The 19,567-nt window shown below is 38.6% G+C and overlaps 1 protein-coding gene across 1 annotated transcript in view; it reads right to left on the bottom strand.

Moving 5' to 3' along the window:
• The window catches only part of LOC122797756 (transient receptor potential cation channel subfamily A member 1-like), a 1,191,690-nt gene extending 1,173,608 nt beyond the window's left edge, over window positions 1–18,082 (bottom strand). The window contains exon 1 of the mRNA XM_044066280.1: window positions 17,960–18,082. Coding sequence (XP_043922215.1) covers window positions 17,960–18,082 — 123 coding nt within the window. The remainder of the gene's footprint in view (window positions 1–17,959) is intronic.
• Between the last annotated feature and the right edge of the window lie 1,485 nt (window positions 18,083–19,567).

The raw sequence follows: 19,567 nt of genomic DNA, 5'->3' as shown, positions 1-19,567 counted from the left end.
CCATGGCTTTGTCACCAGGCGTCTGTCGCAGTAACTATGACCTCGTCTCTCTCTCTCTCTAGATAGATATATATATATATATATATATATATATATATATATATATATATATATAGATATACATATATATAAACATCCATTGGTGTACATATAGATATACATATAGGCACATATACAGTCCACCTTTCATGGTGGGAATATCAATTATGCGAAGGTTGTGAGGTATACAGTTATATAATAATATTGCACAGTCTTGTGCGGAATGCATTGAAGGTGTTCTCAGCCCATGTAGCTTTATCAGGCCTCACTGGCTGCAACACTGCAAACCTGACAAATCATACCCACAGCGTTGAACCACCACATGTCATATACCAGCACCATATACTGTCTTGTTTGCCACATACTACAACCTACATAGAAATATGCACATAACAATCTTCACCAACATATATATGTCCACCCTTCACAAACATTTGCAGTATGTCTCTTGCTCTATGCACATGTACAGATGCTAATATATCTGACATAGAAAGATCTGTCCATATGTGTGTGCCATACACACACAAGGTCCACACTGCTGTAAGTCCATGGACCTTACAGCTGACCTGTTCGGCCTTGCTGCAACATGAACAGGTGTCACATGTGAGCACACAGTAATATTAGAGGGTGTGTATATAGCTGCAAATACTAGATTAGCATACTAGCCTGGTACAGCAGTTGCCAATGCTAAGCTACACATTAATATGACTATCATGCATTTGTTACTCTGTCACAACCATGTTTATATAGCTGTATGCACTACTCCCCCAAACAGCCATTGTACACACTACTGTATGGAACACAGATAACATGGATAAGATGTTTGACATTTAATGCTGAGCTACATATGTCACAGTTATATCCCACTGCGCACAGCTATGCACTGATTTGTCCATGGCAGTAGTTATGCAGGGCATCTGTGCATGGATACATACTGCTGCCACATATGAATGATTCAAAGTATGTAGAGTACTCTTCAAAAATATCTACTATATGCCAGTAGATACATATCTGTTGCATACCTTTCCTTTGTATGTGTTTGTATTTTTCAGTTCTGTGTGTCTTTTTTTTCTGTTGCTGTTGATATTGATGTTCATGCAGTCTAGTGTGTCCAAGGTCAGGGGTTCGAGACTGACAGAGGTGTTTTATTTTGCTGCTGAGCAGAACAAGGGCCCTCACATGCAGGGTGACTAAGGCACTTTTAAGCAGTTGTCAGTGGGTTTGCGCGGGTTTGCAATACTTAGCTAAGCGCACACAAGTGCACACAAGCGCACACTGGCGCAAACCTGCTAACTACTGCTTAAAAGTGCTTACTCCTGCTAACCCCCGAGCTCATTTCTTTGAAAGAAAAGAAAATAGGGAGATAGGAAAGTGGTGAAAAAGGGGCACAAAGAGGGAAAGACAGTGGGGAAAACAGCTCGGGATGTGCAGGATGGGTGTAGAGAAGGTCCATAGCTGCCCATTTCTTTAACAGCAACAGCTGTGCATATGCTAGAAATTTAAAGGGAAATATGAAACCTTCCACCCCTGAGAGAGGGGTGAGGACAACAAAGTATGTTGTACTGCCAGTTAAATTACATTTTATATGTCCAGCGGACATGTGTGCAAAATGGGCAGCTATGTATGGGGCGTAATTTTTTTTTGGAGCAGACTGCCTTTTTTTTCAGGTGAGAGTGGAATGTGGGGTGGGGAACTGGGTATATTTGGGGAGATAGGTTGGGGAGGTAAACAGACAAGACAAACAAGATGCATACAGGGGTGGAATATGACACACGTGTTGGGTGAACACCATTGACGGGAAAGGATGTTTGGAAATCGCAAGCCCATGAGCCCACAGATGACAACAGTGGAACTGTGATCCCCACCCATGGGCAGTCACCACTGCACCTTCACAGCCCAGAGGGTGGCTGTGCTGGGGGCTGCGTAGGAGGGGCAGGCTCACCCGTGAGTCACGCCACATGTGCCTCAAGCTGGTGTAGAGGATCAGCGACTGAACGCTTGATCTCCCTACGCACCACAGTCCGGACTGTTCGTTGGGTGATAGGTGGCCCTCCTCCGGCCATGCTTGCAAGGGGGTTTGAGCCCCATCCGCTGCAGTGCTTCCACCCAAAGGTGGCACAGGGCCAATGGAGGAGGAGGTCCCAGGCTGGGCATCGGACCTGCTTGTGCCAAGTGCCATCGCCAGCTGAGGTGGGACAGGTGGGTCCACTGGGACCGGCCTTCCCATACGTTCTATGTTTAGTAGGATTTAATGACAATATGGGTTGCTAACAGCCAACAGCATTCCAAATTAGTTGTAACAGCATGCAATAGTATTGCCATTAACCCAACACACCAGAGTTCCAACAGTTGAAGAGCAAGCATAACACATGCATATATAGAACAACAGTGGACATTCCAACAGCATGCAGGATTGATTGGTGGCAGCAAGCCACCAAGATTGTGGTATTTGAACAGGGCACATGCATCAAAGTAAATGCAGATATTTATAAACCAAAAGGACATATGTCCCAACAAATGTTTTGAGATTAGACATACCCATTCACGTGTGAAATTGCATTGTTTATGCACATACAGTAGGGTGTAAAAAGATACCTCCATTAACAACTTATATGTACTTATAATTTACACTGCATTCTTATTGACTGCAGTTATATATCCCCTACATGTATTATTACACTAGGCAATGTCCATTAAATTGTGAAATGGGTTTTGCTAGTTCTTTATATACCTGACCTGTATCTGACATACAGACTGTCCAGGATGCAGATGTTACTGCTATGTATTTATATATTTTATTTATATTTATATATCTACATATCCGGATGTGTTCAGGTGACATTATCAGTTATATTTTAACAGCCCCCTACATTTCTAGCAGCACACTGACATTTCTGGGGGACACAATAACAAGCTACTCATGTGCCAGATTAACCTATACATGCCAGCCATTAACCAACAGTTGAGGACTGTATGTATGCTTAACAGTTACTGGCACTCCCTTCATCCATTTTATATGGGCCTACACAAGTGTGGGTTGACAGCACTTAATACAACAGTACTATTTCTATAATGCAAGAGTACAGCAACATATCGAAGAAAGTAACACGGACACACTCCAGGAATTATACCTTTATTAATTACATTACACACTTTTCTAGAGGCTCTCTCATTTATTTGATATTACAGTGCATGCAGAAGACTTATTCAAGATGTATTATACCTTTATTAATGGGTTACAACATTCTTATTCATGCTCTCTCACTTATTTTATATAACAATACATGCAGAATAATTACTAACCTGCCTGGCGGCGTAGCCTTAATAGCTTATCTGCATAGGCTTGCTGATTCGCAGCATGGACACCTGCAGCTGTGAAGTAAATTAAGTGATATTGAGACATATACCTATCCATACTATAGACTACAATAGTAATTCTTACATACTTCATTCCATGGCTATCTACTCAGTAGTGAGGCATTTTCCATCCCACAGGCCTCCTGTATCCACTGGTTCAGTCGGTCCTCCTTGCGTCTCTTCAGGTCTGAGTAGTGGTGTCTGATCTGCTCACCAGTCTGAGGGATGCCTGTGGCACTGGTGAGATCATGTGCTAGACGGTTCCAGGCTTATGCTTTGTATTCAGTGCCCTGGAACTGGCCCTGCAGGAGTCTGTCATCTTGATTATGGATGAGGAGCCAAACCATCACTTTTGACTCCTCAATGCCCCACCGTTGCGCTCGAAAGTGAGAGCCCTCTCCAACACCAGCCATGCTGCCTGCAGATGGGAGCTACAACCAGTTATGGCAAGTATTCCCACTTATGGGACTTAAATATGCCTCATTTCCCACACTTATTTGTGATTGGCCGGTTTTGAAAATCTCAGCTGAAAGCACACCTGCTTAGCACTGGGTAAACTTTAATATGTATATGTGTGTTGAAAGTGCATGCATATCAAAAGCTGCCATGGCTTAGTGGTTCAGTACTGTGATTATGGTGCACAGTATCCTGGGCTCGAGGCCTATCATTGCTTTTTATTTTACTACTGGTCAGACCGGCTAGGAGGTGTGGCTGTGTTTAGCCGACTTTGCTCAACTTTGCCCATCATTGCTCGACATTGCTTGACGTTGCCCGACATTGTGCTAGTTAGCGAGGTGCACAGCTACGCGCAAACATGTTTTGTTTGCGCTAGTTGGTGCGATGTGCAGCTCCACGCAAAGCCATTGCGCTAGTTAAAGCAGTGCTAAGCTATGAGCAATTATACTTAAATGTGCTTAATACTGGAAAACTTTGCTTAGCAGTGCTTCATATTGCTTAAGATACGTTACTTATGCATTCATCAGTATGCATAACCATTTCACCTTCATATATATATATATATATATATATATATATATATATATATATATATATATATATATAAAATATTGTTCACTACTACATAGGCCATTTCAATGCTTTGTACTGAAATTTAAAAGATAAATGTCAGGAATTATTTTTCTATACAGATTTCCTACAGAAGTAGAAAAGGGAGTGGTGGGACTCAAACCGGGAATGCCTCCTCTTTGTGCGAAGGCTCGACCACTACGCTATTGCTATTTGGCTTAATTTGCATATAAGTTTCTTATTATCCTCTTCTATCTCTAAACTGCTAACTGCAGCTAAGCAATGGGCAAACCCGTGCAAACACGCATAAATACGGGCAGCTATATCGGAAATAGTAATAAAAAAAAAAATTACATTTTATAATTGTACAGGGGGTTAGAATGTCGGGGAGTGTAGTGTTGGGTATGTACACATTTGAATGGACTCACTCATGTCAGTTGACATTTGCCGATTGTGAGACTTGCAGGGCATGTTTTTTGGACTGCTCGGCAGTCCGACACGCCCCCTGCACTTGGGCACGCTCCATGTTAGCCTTAGAGTTGAGTCAGCGTGCCCTCATGAATATGCATGGCACGCTGATGTCTTCCTCTTAGGCTGCAGTTTCTGTTTATGACTTATTTAGTCTTACATGGAGGATTAGTGAATCCCGGCCACAGTCTTTAAAAATAATTAAAAAAACAAATACAGTTTAAATAATGATGCCAAAATGCCAAATTTCATAATATGAAAACATTGGTTAAGAATAGTTACAAGTTATATGACAATGATTTAATAGTAAGATAAATTTTATCCATTTTTAAGAGAATTTAGTAAATCAGTATAATACAATCAAGAATTGCAATACAAAGTCAGAAAAAAAACAGGCGTATGGTATATTTAGAGAGAAGGCGAGGCATAGGAAATTGATAGAAGTGAGGAAGTGAGTGAAGATGGGAGACTAAGGTGAAGTAAGATAAGAACTTGCATTTTTTCACATTTAGTGATATAGTTTATCCTGGTGTTGAGCAAGAACAGCACCAGTTTTTGGCTAGGAAGTCTGTCAGAGTGGTTTGGAAGGATGGGGGGTATTGGCCTGATGGATAGAGATAAAAGGAGACCTTAGCAGCATGGTATGAGTACAGACAATGCCCACCAGATTTGATAGTTTTATGGACAGGCAGGGTTTTTGGTCACTGAATCATGATGACCAACTAGGAACATAGTTCTGTACCATATTATTTAGCGCTAGACAAGCAGATGGACTCTGGATCATTTTATAGGTAGTGAGAAGTTGTGTTTATTTTAGTTGATGAGGTAGTTCTAACCAATTTAAACTTTTCAGTACTATACAGTGGTGGGTTCTGAAAGGGGTATTGGCTGCACGTTTAGCAACTTTTGTTATAGCATTGTTTATGTTTTGATTTTTGTGATGCCTGAAGTTAAGGAAGGATGGGAATGCCATAAAGAGACATTGGGAGGAGCTAAGTAGTTTCAACTCTAGCTTTACTTGCATTCATGAGAAAGTGTTTGGCTCTGTAAAGCATTCCTAGTTTTTGATGATTGTTTTTATAAAATTTTGTATATGTAAGTCACATTTAAGATTATCATCGAGTATCATCCCTAATAATCTGCTATGAGAATTGACTTCAATGGTTGTATAATTAACAGAGAGGAATTTAAATTTTGTTTTTCTCATGGGAGAAGAATTTGGGTAAAAATTTATAGTTTGTTTATTTCAGGGTTTAGTTTGTTTATTTTAGGGTTTAGCTTGAGTTGTGAGTTACAAAGACATGCTTCAGTTGCTAGTAAAGTTTCCTGCGTAATTTTTTGGAGGTGTGCCATGTTGTCAGATATGCAAATAAGTGTGAAGTCATCTACATACTGTATTCGGGAGACCTGTTGTGTGGATGTGTGGAAGTAATTGGTGAGAATGTTAAAGATGAGAGAATACTATTACTCCTAGACTACTAGACTTACTAGACTTTGGAACTGTCTTACTCTTAAGATTAAGAGACAAAGAAGGAGTGACTACAGACCCTGGGAACTATCTCCCCGTTAGCCTGACAAGTCTGATATGCAAAGCTATGGAATGCATCATCATGGACCTAATGAATAAAGATATAGGGAACCTCCAAACTCTGGATCCCACACAATTTGGTTTTGTGAAGGGTAGCATCGACCATTATCGACAGCCTTTTGGATTATTATCTTGCCTCTTCAATATGGATCTATCCAATCTTATTTCTGGATTGGTAGCTGACAGGGAAGACCTTGGGGCTTTTGGCTTGGGGTCTTTGAATAGTGAAAATGTTGATTGTGGTGTCAACACCAATTCTGATTTATCGAGCCTTAAACTAATTGAGGATCTTAACAGACAACTTAGAACATTACGTGCCAATGTGTGGCACAGTAAGCTTTTCAAGGCTTACCAGGCCGCTAACATTACCCCCAGGGGGTTGAGGATACGTACTATTCCACATGTCAATAATGGGGATGCTGAACTGAACACTCAATGGTCAAAAATACAGCATGAAGCCACGATGTCTTTTGTAGTTGAATTATATAAATTCCATAATAGGGCTATTGATAGGGGACTAGGAGATTAATGCCTTGACAAACTAAAAGTTTTGAACAAGAAGCCTCTTTTGAGGCTAAATTAAGCAAGGTTGGTTCAGATTTGAAGAGGTTTGATGCTGAGCTTTGTTCCAGGAAAATGAAAAAGTTTACCAGGGATCAGGAGGATTATTCCAATGGGAATCCATTTTCATTCCAGTCCAAACATGTGAGATTTAACACTCTCCCTACATCTGTTAGGAAAAGGAAAAGACCTAGGTCTATTTTACGTAAGAATACATCTGATGGTATCTCATCTTTTGATGATACGTCTTCAGGTACTGATAATGAATCCCTGGCAGCAACAGGGTCTCCATCCCCCAAAAGAAGTTCTGGAAGTGTCCCTTTAGGAACACACGTAGACGGGGGGGGGGGCGCAAGCACAGGAAAAGTGAGCAATCTACAAGGGTTACTGGATTTGGCATTAGGGAACTGATTTGCCCTACTGTAAACAATACTTTGAATTTGTCTAACTATGACCTGTCTGATGTACATATTCAAGTTCTTAATAAAGGTTTAAATTTTATACCTGGCTCTATCATATCTGAAGATATATTTGCACAAGATTTGATTCAATTTTGTAGATCTATAAACTTAAGAATGTTTTATGGTGATACCTGTACTAATTTGGAAGGTGGCAATTTTATATACCATAAATCCAGTTTCACTCCGCCTATGCATGCGGTTGTTCAGCAGTTCCAAAACAGTGTATTGAAAGATATTCATTTTCTTAGTTCTGAAACTGTTCTCAAGCATAACAACATTTCCCCCATTGAGAGAAGGGCAATTTTGGAACTTCAGGATAATAAACAAATTGTTATAACATGTGCTGACAAAGGTGGAGCTGTAGTGGTCCTAAACTGGACTGACTATGATAAGGAAGCTCGTAGGCAATTGTTTGATGTAAGATATTACACACAGATGGGGGTGGATCCTATGGGTAGATTTGCCAAATGTATTGAACAATTCCTACAGGATGCAAATGATAGAGGGGTCATATCTAAAGACATAGTACAACAATTGACTATTAAGGATCCCAGTGCTCAATACATTTACTTTCTACCCAAGATTCACAAAGATGCCAAGAACCCTCCAGGAAGACCAATAGTTTCTGGTAGAAACTATTTGACGGAGCCCTTATCATTGTTTTTGACTAAATATCTTAAACCTTTGCTAACTTCCATCCGTTCCAGGTTACAAGACACCACAAGCTTTTTGCAAATTATATCAGATACACAATTGGAAGCAGATTGGCTTTTGTGTACGCTTGATGTGAGCGCACTTTATACCAATATTCCACATCAGGCAGGACTTAAGGCTTTAGCATATTGGCTTGACAATTCTAATTTGTATAGTTCCACATTCAACTCCTTTCTGGTGGACATGGCTAGGTATGTTCTTACCTGTAACGTCTTTTATTATAAAGATATATGTTTTTGGCAGACTAAAGGTACGGCTATGGGGGCATCTTTTGCCCCCATATATGCTGACCTTTTTATGGCCTATGTAGAGATTGAGATAATCTACAATTCTACAAGGAATATTTTCCTTGCAGACATGGACATATGGAGACGTTACCTGGACGATATATGGTTGGTCCGGAGGGGTACAGAGTCTAGACTTATTGAGTTTGTTTGTTATTTGAACAATAATGAATGGGGGTTGTGTTTTACGGAACAACATGATATAAACAACATTATATTCTTGGATGTACTGTTGCGGAAAAAGCCTGATGGTACATTGGAAACTGAAATGTATAGGAAGTTCCCACAATACAACCCCCTACTACATGCCTCCAGTTACCATGCTCCACATATAGCGAGGAACATACCTAAATCCCAATTCATCAGAGCAAAACGTATTTGCTCTGAACATTCCACATTCTGTAGAAACCAAATTGATCTCACTCACAGATTTAAACAAAGGGGTTATAATGCTGGCACTATTGCAGTTGCCAAACGTCAGGTTAACAATATGCAACGCCATGATTTACTCAAATATAGGGAACGACAGGATCAATCATCTCAACCATTGAGATTTGTTACAACGTATGGTCGCAATACAAACTGTTTACTGGGGAGTGTTAGAAAACATTGGAACATTTTGAAATGTGACCCTGAGGTTGCACACATCATTCCTGATCAATGTATGTTTTCTTATAGGAATGGCAAGAAGCTCCAATCATATTTTAATCATTATAAAAGTAGTGACACTAAACACAGTAGTAAGATACAGAGAACTTTGTCAGGTCAGATTTTATGCGGGTGTTTTCCTTGCGGCCACTGTATTAATTGTAAATATATTTCAACAACCAAGGAGTTCTCAAGTAGAAATTGCCCCAAAGTTTTTGATATAAACAGTTTTGTGAATTGTAGTAGCGATTGGGCTATCTATATGGCCACATGTAACATTGGGCAAACCTCCAGGTGTATCAGATTGCATATTTCTGAACATTATAGTAACATAAAACACAAAAAGGTGACAAATGCTCTTTATAAACATCAGATGGTTCATCCAACAGCAAAATTTATGTTTACTATAATTGATTCAGTACAAGGTGATCGCAAGAATAAAACTGGTTGGCATAAAATTTTAAATTGCAAAGAAAAGAAGTGGATAATTAAATTGGGTGGTCTCTTCCACCCTGGTCTCAATGAATATTTATAAGTATTAAGCCAATGGGATTCAGGTATTGACTATTTAAACAGCATTTATTGGATTTTCTGTATACACTGAAGAAGGCTGTGTATGATACCAGCCGAAACCGATATGTTTGTACTTGCTGGGATGTCATTTTGTTAAATATACTATTTTTAGTCACTATTTGCTGGCTCCAATTTTTTGTTCTGTTTGTGAAGGGTAGATCATGCCTGCTTAACCTGGTCGACTTCTTTGAGTCATTTCCCAGAACTGTGGATGAAGGCAAGGTGGTTCATACAGCCTACCTTGATCTGGCCAAGATCTTTGATACCATTCCCCACTCAGGAATCATAGAAAAACTCACTAAGCTAGGCATCAACCCCTATATCACTAGGTGGGTTGCAAACTGGCTTACAGATAGAACCCACAGTGTGAAAGTAGCTGACTCCAAGTCAGACTGTTGACCAGTCATGAGTGGAATCCCAGAGGGTTTGGTCCTAGGTCCTCTCCTGTTTGGTATCTACTTCTCTGAAGTCCAGGCCAACATGAAGGGACTCTGGCTGACAAAGCTTGCAGATGATTGCAAGTTGGGAGCCATAATTAACTCCCCAAGTAATGTTGATATCCTACAAAAAGGCCTCACTGAGACCAATGACTGGTGTCAGAACCATAGCCTTAAGCTCAATGCCAAAAAATGTGTCATCCCCCCCTTTGGGAAAAATCTGGCTCCCATGAATTACCACATCAATGGTAGTCCACTGAACACAAAAGGTGTCATAAGAGATCTGGGAACACAGGTTGACAGCAACCAATCTTCTGACCACCACATTGCCACTTTGTTAAGAAAGTCCTTCTATATGGCACATCTCATTACTAAGGGTTATGCATCCAGGAAGAAAGAGGTCATTGTCTCCCTCTACTTTTCCCTCATTAGGCCAGTCATTGAGTACAATGCTCCATTTGGCATGTACCTTTCTAGACACCTACAACAACTGGAGAGGCCGCAAAAATACCTCACAAAGAGGATCTTAGGCCTTAAACACTTGTCCTATATGTTTAGACTCAAAAAACTCCAAACTATTCTCTGTCTCATATCACCTACTTAGAGGCGATCTCTGTTTTACTTACAATGCCATGTCTGACTCAGCTTGTTAAAAATGCTACATCTAAAGAAATCCCAATCCCTCCACACTATGTGCTCCAGAGACCTCAACCTCATTACCACAAACAACAGAATAAGCTGGAGGGACAGGTTCATAACCCACATACTGCCCATGCTATGGAATAGACTTCTCATACATGTCAAGTGGAGTGCCTCACTGGCCTTCTTCAAGAGAAATCTTGATGAGTAGATGGGAAATAGAAAATTGATCCTGGAGATCACTCCAGTGGCTCTACTTGACAGAGGCACTGGGAACTAAGTTCGGGTGGCACAATGCCTGGGTAATCCTATGGGTTAGGCTTGTAAAGGCTTCAGGGCCAGTAGCCCAGTACACACCTATGAACCTATGAACCTATAAGATGTTGCTCTGAATTGCCCACAGTTATGAATGTACCCTTTGTTCTTGTATGCTGGCACTAGAACACTTAAGATTTGAAATACATTAAAATAACTAGGTTGAGGTGCATACATCTAGTGAGCATCTAAAAAAGGCTGTGTTCTTTAATGGCCTTAGACTCTGAACTGCATACATATTCCATTCACAGAATATGTAAACAGGCACACGGACACATACACACACACAGCCCTCAGAAAATATATTGTCCGTCAAAGCCAATCCTGTAGATGTCATGGTCCATATTTGGATAGAAAAATTAAAACAAAAGAATAAAAATAAAAGTACTGAACACAACCAAAACAAAAGGGACATTCACAATTGTGGCCATTTCAGAGCTCTATTTGCATAGAAGGTCAAAGAAAGCAGATTAAGGTGGCTTTGACACATGTAGGAAAGCAGAATACAATCCAATGTGTGTTTCCTTTTTCTTTAATTACCAAATGTTGGGTTACCCAAATATGTTGAGTACTGTAAAACAGGTACCTTCATATTTAAGACAGACAATAATGCAGAGTTAAGTAACTATTTTGATAACATAAATCATATAGAAAAGCACTCAGGGCTATTGTTTAATGCCAATAAATGTAAGATTATGCATTTGGGGAAAAAATAACACAAAGATGCATCTTGGTCTATAGAATCAAGAAACATCTGAGGTTTTCTGTATATCAGACCTAAGTATTACTATAGGCCCTTTTGTGGACATGAGTAATGAAGGTTAGAGGTACAATATTTATAAGGTTCATGTAAATAAACACTGGTGGTTTAATTCAATTTAAATCCTTATTTAGGCCCTATGAAAGGGCAGCCATGGTGGTGCAGTGCTTAGTATTGCCACCTCATGGCAAGAGGTTCTCTGGTTCGATTCTCAGCTTGGGTGCCTTCTGTGTGTAGTCTGCATGTCCTCCCTGTGTTTGCTCTGCTTTCCTCCCATAGACATGCTACAGGTGTATTGGACACTCTAATTTGGCCCTAAGTATGTGTGCCTTCTGTGGAAGGTTGGGCATTGGGCTGGCAACTTGACACCAGAAAACTCCACTGCCAGTTGTTCTGCGAACCATTGTTCTGCTGTGGCAACCCCTAAGTGGGATAAGATGATGATGACTTAAGCCCTAAGAAAAGCAGAAAGCTAGTCAAAACGTAATTGTATTTCCATCAGATTTAAACATTTTCAAAGCTATGCAAACATGCTAGCATGATACAGAAAGTATATCATCCAATGCAGGCATTCCAAAAACTACAAATGATCATGACAATAGTGATTGTCTGAATAGAGATCACAGTGCTGAGAAATATTGAAAAAAATGTGTAACATCATTGCTAGCAATAGTGTCATAATTTAAATATATGTATATATTTTCTTATGTAGAAAGGAAACAGAGTCTCAGTCTTACATCATTTTCCATCTTTTCACAATTTACAATTGACTGCATAACTGCCTGTTAAAATTCTGAGAGAAGGGCAAACAGACTATAACTGGGCATATCACATTGACGTTAGCAATTGGGCACATGGTTTGATAAATGCAAAGTATTTTACAGTCAAAATATACACAGAAGATTTTATAAAAGCCAGCAATGTTGCTGCAGATAAGAAATATACATTATGTTCTGACATGGGCTTACATTTGGTCCCTTATTTCCCTTTCTTTTTTCACTTTTTCTTTATTGTGACAATATGTATTTTTGGGAATTCACATGGTACAGCATTTACCACTGCTGTCACCCATTGTTAAGTTTTTGGTTCAGTTTTCACTAGGATGCATGTGTATATATATCTATATATATCTGTATATATATATATATATATATATATATATATATATATATATATATATATATATATATTTATATTTGTGAAGGCCCTGCTTTCATTCTATATCCCAAAAATGCATGAATATGGGAACTAGTGGGTGTTTAACATAGGTGTGTGTGTGTGTGTGTGTGTGTGTGTGTGTGTGTGTGTGTGTGTGTGTGTGTGTGTGTGTGTGTGTGTGTGAGTGTGTGTGTGTGCGTGCATGTGTGTGTGTGTGTATCTGTGTGCATGTGTGCGTGTGTGTGTGTGCATGTGTATGTGTATGCCGGGATACATTCTGGCTCTGTTGCAACCATGAATAATGTAATGCTTGCATCAGAAAATGAATGAATGAATGAATGACACATATACTATATTAAATCACCATATTATATATCTCCTTTACTAGAATCCATTTGTTTTATGTTTTCAAATATCAAAGTATGAAAGAAGCAGAGCACTGCAATATAAAAAAAACACCCTGACAAGATCTGGGCAGCTCAGTGGTGGTCTGTATTTTATAATTGCAATTCTGATCTCTGGTTGCTTTTACTTGTATGTTTGTCATGTTGGCTGAAATAATGTCTGTGTATATTCAAGTTATGGCTGCCTTTGTTGCCTTAGTTATAGTAGAAAAATGACTGAGAAAGACTGTTTCATTTACTGGTTGCAACTAAATAAATAAATTAAAATATATAATAGTATAAATCATTTAATATGTACACTAGTATTTGAGCACCATATTTCTCTAGAAGCATTTAAGAGTTTATTTAACCAAAATTTATTACATTAGCCTACAAATAGGTAACATTTCTTTTAAACTTTATCGGCAATAATATATTAGAGTTCCTAGCAGAACATTAATCCTGACATAATATTAAAAGAAATCATTGTGTAATAATAATTAAGGCAGTTTCAAAGGCTGACACGTCAGTCTTCTATTCTTATATGGTATTAGTGTAGAGATATAATTTTATTGACAGGCCATTTAAACTAATGTTATATTAACATTTTTATTCACATTCTATTCTCAGCAGAATGCACCAAAGTAGTTTAATTAGTTATAAACAGATGTACTGGCATTTCCAAATAATATTAAAACAGTTATGTAGTATTAGGAAATGCAGTGTGAGTGCAGTGGAATCACATTCTACTGGCATCCATACTCAGGAACTTTCAATACAGACTGGGTTAAATGAAACACTCAGCTTTAGTAAATGTTACATTTATGGTATAAGCTGCATCTGTTGTAGCATTTCATCTGAAAATAGACAAGCTAACAAACAAGATTTCCATTGAGCTGATGTCTGAATCCCAGCACAATATGTATAGTCAAGTAGGTATGTATGTATGTTATTATCATTTACTCAAAAGCAATATAAAGATTGTTCTCACACTTTTGATCTTTTCAGATATTTTTCTCCATGTAGAACCCAATTTGCGGGCACTCTGCTAGATGGATATCAGGATTTCCTGCTTAAATTAACATTTACATCTTGTGACAGTTGCATTGTGTCTTTGTGGACTTAGAGAAAGCGTATGACAGGGTGCCTAGAGAGGAGTTGTGGTATTGTATGAGGAAGTCAGGAGTGGCAGAGATGTATGTAAGAGTGGTACAGGATATGTACAAGGGCAGTGTGACTGAGGTGGGAGTGACGGATACGTTTAAGGTGGAGGTGGGATTACATCAAGGATCAGCTCTGAGCCCTTTCTTATTTGCAGTGGTAAGGTTGACAGATGAGATTAGACAGGAGGCCCCGTGGACTATGATGTTTGCAGATGACATTGTGATCTGTAGTGAGAGTAGAGAACAGGTGGAGGAGACCCTGGAGAGATGGAGATATGCTCTAGAGAGAAGAGGAATGAAAGTCAGCATGGCTAAAACAGAATATATGTGTGTAAATGAGAGGGAGGGTAGAGGAATGGTGAGAATGCAGGGAGAAGAGTTGGTAAAGGTGGATGAGTTTAAGTACTTGGGATCAACAGTTCAGAGTAATGGTGAGTGTGGAAGGGAGGTGAAGAAGAGAGTACAGGCAGGGTGGAATGGATGGAGAAGAGTGTCAGGAGTGATTTGTGAAAGAAGGGTACCAGCAAGAGTGAAAGGGAAGGTCTACAAGAGGGTAGTGAGACCAGCTAAGTTATATGGGTTGGAGACAGTAGCATTGACGAAAAGGCAGGAGTCAGAGCTGGATGTGGCAGAGTTAAAGATGTTAAGATTTGCACTGGGTGTGACTTGGATGGACAGGATCAGGAATCAGTATATTAAAGGGTCAGCTCAGGTTGGACAGTTCGGAGACAAAGCAAGAGAGGCAAGATTGTGTTGGTTTGGACATGTGCAGAGGATGGATGCTGGGTATATTGGAAAAAGGATGCTAAGGATGGAGCTGCCAGGTAAGAGGAAAAGAGGAAGGCCTAAGATAAGGTTTATGGATGTGGTGAGAGAGGACATGCAGGCAGTTGGTGTGAAAGAGCATGATGCAGAGGACAGGAAGAAATGGAAACAGATGATCCACTGTGGTGACCCCTAATGGGAACAGCTGAAAGAAGATGATGATAATGATGATCTTGTGACAGTTTTGGATATGTAGAACCCTCATTATTAGTAGTATTGGCTTAGACACATGCACATTCGAAAGTAGACATGTATCCCCTCCTGCAGGATGCATGCTATTTGGTGAATGCATGTTATTGGTTATGAGTGCTACCATGTTGTCACATCAAGCCTCTATGTCACTGTTGCAGTGGACCAACTGCCATCCTTCCCTTATGATGGACAAGCCAGTGGTGGCTGCTCATTCCATCCTCCTTTGCTGAATCCTTCACCTCCAGGTCCATTAACATGACTCTCCAGCTCTGGGTCACAGTCAAAGCTTTGTTCATCTGAAACAAAGGACTGGCAACTAAATTTTATTTTAATGCACCTCATATGTTTACCCCATTATTTGTTGTTAAATGAGAAGGGCTTAATAGCAATCCAGTCTTTGGATTCTGCATGATACATTCAGTATTTTAACATTTTGTTATCTGCAACACAAGTTACTTGAATGATTCTTCTAAACTAGAGGACCTTTAGAATATAGAATCGTAAATGTGCATCATTCACTTAATCTAAGAAATTGTTATTCGTTATCACATGACTAAAATCAATACACCAGAATGCATAATTTGCTGAATGCTGGCCAACAGCAGGATGGTGTTAAATAAGCTACCATAAGATGTTATGATGTTAGGGTTGTTTAAATAAAGTAAGTTGGGTGGAAAATCCCTCCCCATCACAGGTGACTCAGGGGCCTTGCTCCCAATTTGTTAGAGATGTTGATTTATCATTTTTCAATAAGACATATTTGGTATATCAGCATTTGATAAATTAAACTTTTGTATAACATAGAACCTTCCTGACTCCTAATTTTCATCAGCCTCAGTCTAATTCCCTTCTTAAAACATATGAAGCACTTTGACATTAAATAGCTTTTAGCTAAAATGAAATAACTTTGTTCCAAAAATACAGCTTTCAAAGTCGAGAATCAGAAGGCTTTCTTCTTTAGTTCTTATTCTTATTTCCATCCATGTATGCAAGCTACAAGTCAGTATTTGTTGTGTCTATCAAGTACTGGACAACTGCTACATAATTCCATGCTTTCACTGATGGTATTACTCAGAGCAAATTCTATGGTTATTCATTACTGGATATAATAAGCCTTTTAGTTTGTAGTGTCTTATTGTGCATATATAAATATCTCAAATGCTGTTTTTAAATCATTGCTTTTAAATGCAAGGATGCCTGATAGTACAGCTCAAACACAAATCTGTATCCATCATAAATGTTTCCATGCAAAAAATGCAATTTGACCATATATTATCATTCACCCGAATACATATTTTATAAAGATTGTCTATTGGTATATGGCTCAGGTGACTATGCTTTAACTGTATAATCATGAACAAATATGCTAAACATAGTAATACTGAACCAGTAAACAAAATTTACCTTGTTATACATAATCAGTATTGTATGTCTTTGGGAATGTGAGCCTAAAGGCCATTAATTAATGAATATAATACACTCTGAATTGAATAGATGACTGCATGGTTCATAACTAGATCTCATACTGCCAAATTCTTATACAAAGGTAAAACAGAATTCCAGCAGAACGATCTGGCAATGGACTTTAACAGACTTGCACTGATTCCAGAAGTATCACAAAAGAAGTCACTGGTAATTTTACAAAGACTATTATTAACACATATGGATAATAGTAAATGTCTTTTATAAATAAGCTAAAAATAAGGATGAAGTTAAGGGATGCAGTACAGCTTAGGTGTTAAGCTAATATGCTTCATATCAGCTGTGCCCCTTAAAATAAATCTTGACTTTCTCCTAACGACTCTGGACTTCTCCATCAGTCTGATTAAGGTACCTGGTATCATCCTTCTATTTAAAATATGCACGTAAGCATTAGAAGTAGAAGGAAATATAAACCCACAGCAAAATGAAACTGGAAACAGAATGAGCATCAAAATGAGTATGAAAATGACTGCAGCATGTGGAAGAAGAAATCTTTAAATTCTGCATGTTAGAATGTGATTGCTCACGTATATACTAGCAATTTATGGATACTTTCAATACCTCTGTGAATTTTTATTATTATCAATTCCTAACAACAGTCAAGAAGCCATTTGTGCATGGGGTTCAAGCAAGCACTTATGTTCTCTTTTATGCCCTATATAGGAAACATTTAAGCACAAGTAGCCATCACAAATAAATGAACAGAGTATACACCAAATGTAAAGCATTGTCTTTATAACTGTACCACTAGTAAACATATTTGCAATGTTAGAATTGTCAGTCAGTGTTCTATTGATTCAAAAAATACTTTAAACTGTGGCTTACCTTTGTTTCAGGGTAACATTTAAATAATTAGCATAATTATTATGCTATGATGTAAACTCACCTCAAATATGTCTTGTGATTGCTGTAGCAGAGGGATTTCCTCCTCATTTTCCGCACATTCATATGTGGCATCATCTTTCACTACTTCCCGTAGGATCTTTAATGATCTTCTTGCCTTATTCATTTTGCCAATGTGTTTTATGCGCTACTGTTTACCCCTGACATTTTCTTCCTTTGAGGAAATCACAAAACATAAGACACTGTTTACATTTGTTGATCAGGCTTCCTAGGAAATGTGCAACTGAAAGGCTGTCAGACAGAAAAATAAGAGAAAAAGGTGAAACGATTTTGTTTGTTGGTAATATCAGCACAAAGTAAGAACTACAAACATTAGCTTAATTATTCTAGATTTGGCAGATTATCTTAGGAATGATGCTAAATAATACATCAGTTCAATAAAGAACTTGGTAGAAAAATGTGCTTTCTGCTTGCTGATCTTCAGTCTGCAGTTTATCTGCAAATGCCGTACCTCATCATGTTACAGCATTTCCCCAAGGGATGAGTGTTGAGAAGCCATAACGATAATGGTAGGTACCACATCATCTTGACATATAACTAGGATGGCTTCTTTTTTCTCCAGTCCCAAATTCAAATATGCAATGAACCAGAATGTCAGTCTGCCTTATGTTTCCAATTAGCTTGTGATACTGTAATGATATATGCCCTATTTGATTACAACATTCCACACTGCATTTCTTCTGGTTACCAGTAATGGGTGCTCCCACACCATGACATGTAAAATGCTCTTCAAGCCAAACTTTTCCTCTGCATTTCTCAGTCTTTACATTCTAGACAGCTTTTGATATCATGACTTTAGCCTACACATGGGTTACAATCCTTACAGACTCTACAGTGTAGAACCATTATGATAATAAATATAAACATAATTAGTGTAGCAAAGAATATCAAAAAGTATATATTTGTGCGTGTGTGTGTGTGTGTGTGTGTGTGTGTGTGTGTGTGTGTGTGTGTGTGTGTGTGTGTGTGTGTGTGTGTGTATGTAAATTTGCACAGAGCCTATTCTCCACAGGTGAATGGAGTAAAATCAGATAAATCCACCAAAGATTCAGTACACTGTATAATGCCAAAAAGTAGTCTTTATTCAAGTAAAACATGTAAACAAGTTTGACTATGTATTCCACAGATATCAGTATGAATACGAAACAACGCCCATTTACAAAGTGTTGCAGTCACATGATCATGATGTCACAAAACATGTTTCTTTTAAAGAAGTGTTATTAAGAAAAGAAGTAAAACTGCAAGGAACCACCATGAAAAATAAAATAGAATTTAATGGAAAACGAGCGCTTTCACACACACTCAGGTGCGCTTCATCAGGTTACCTAGAAGAAAGAAGTGTTATTACATATGAAACCAACAGCCAAGTATGAATAATCTAAAATAAAAAATGTGTATATATAAATTCTCTAAAGACTTTTTTATTTGTATGGTTGATGTTGCGGTGGGGGAGGAAGTGAAGAAAAGTGAAAAATCGTGCATTTGTCAGTATTGCTCATTCAGACCAGCTATATAGACAGAGAACCTGTTAGTATAGTCCATTTTTTTCCTGTTTTTTATTGAACATTTCCTGCATTAAATGGTCAGAAGC

The sequence above is a fragment of the Protopterus annectens genome, chromosome 3.part1 (genome assembly GCF_019279795.1).
Source record: "Protopterus annectens isolate FY-2018-M chromosome 3.part1, PAN1.0, whole genome shotgun sequence".
NCBI classification, from domain to species: domain Eukaryota; kingdom Metazoa; phylum Chordata; order Ceratodontiformes; family Protopteridae; genus Protopterus; species Protopterus annectens.
Note: the sequence above shows the minus strand (reverse complement) of the source record. Positions and strands in the feature narration are given on the sequence as shown.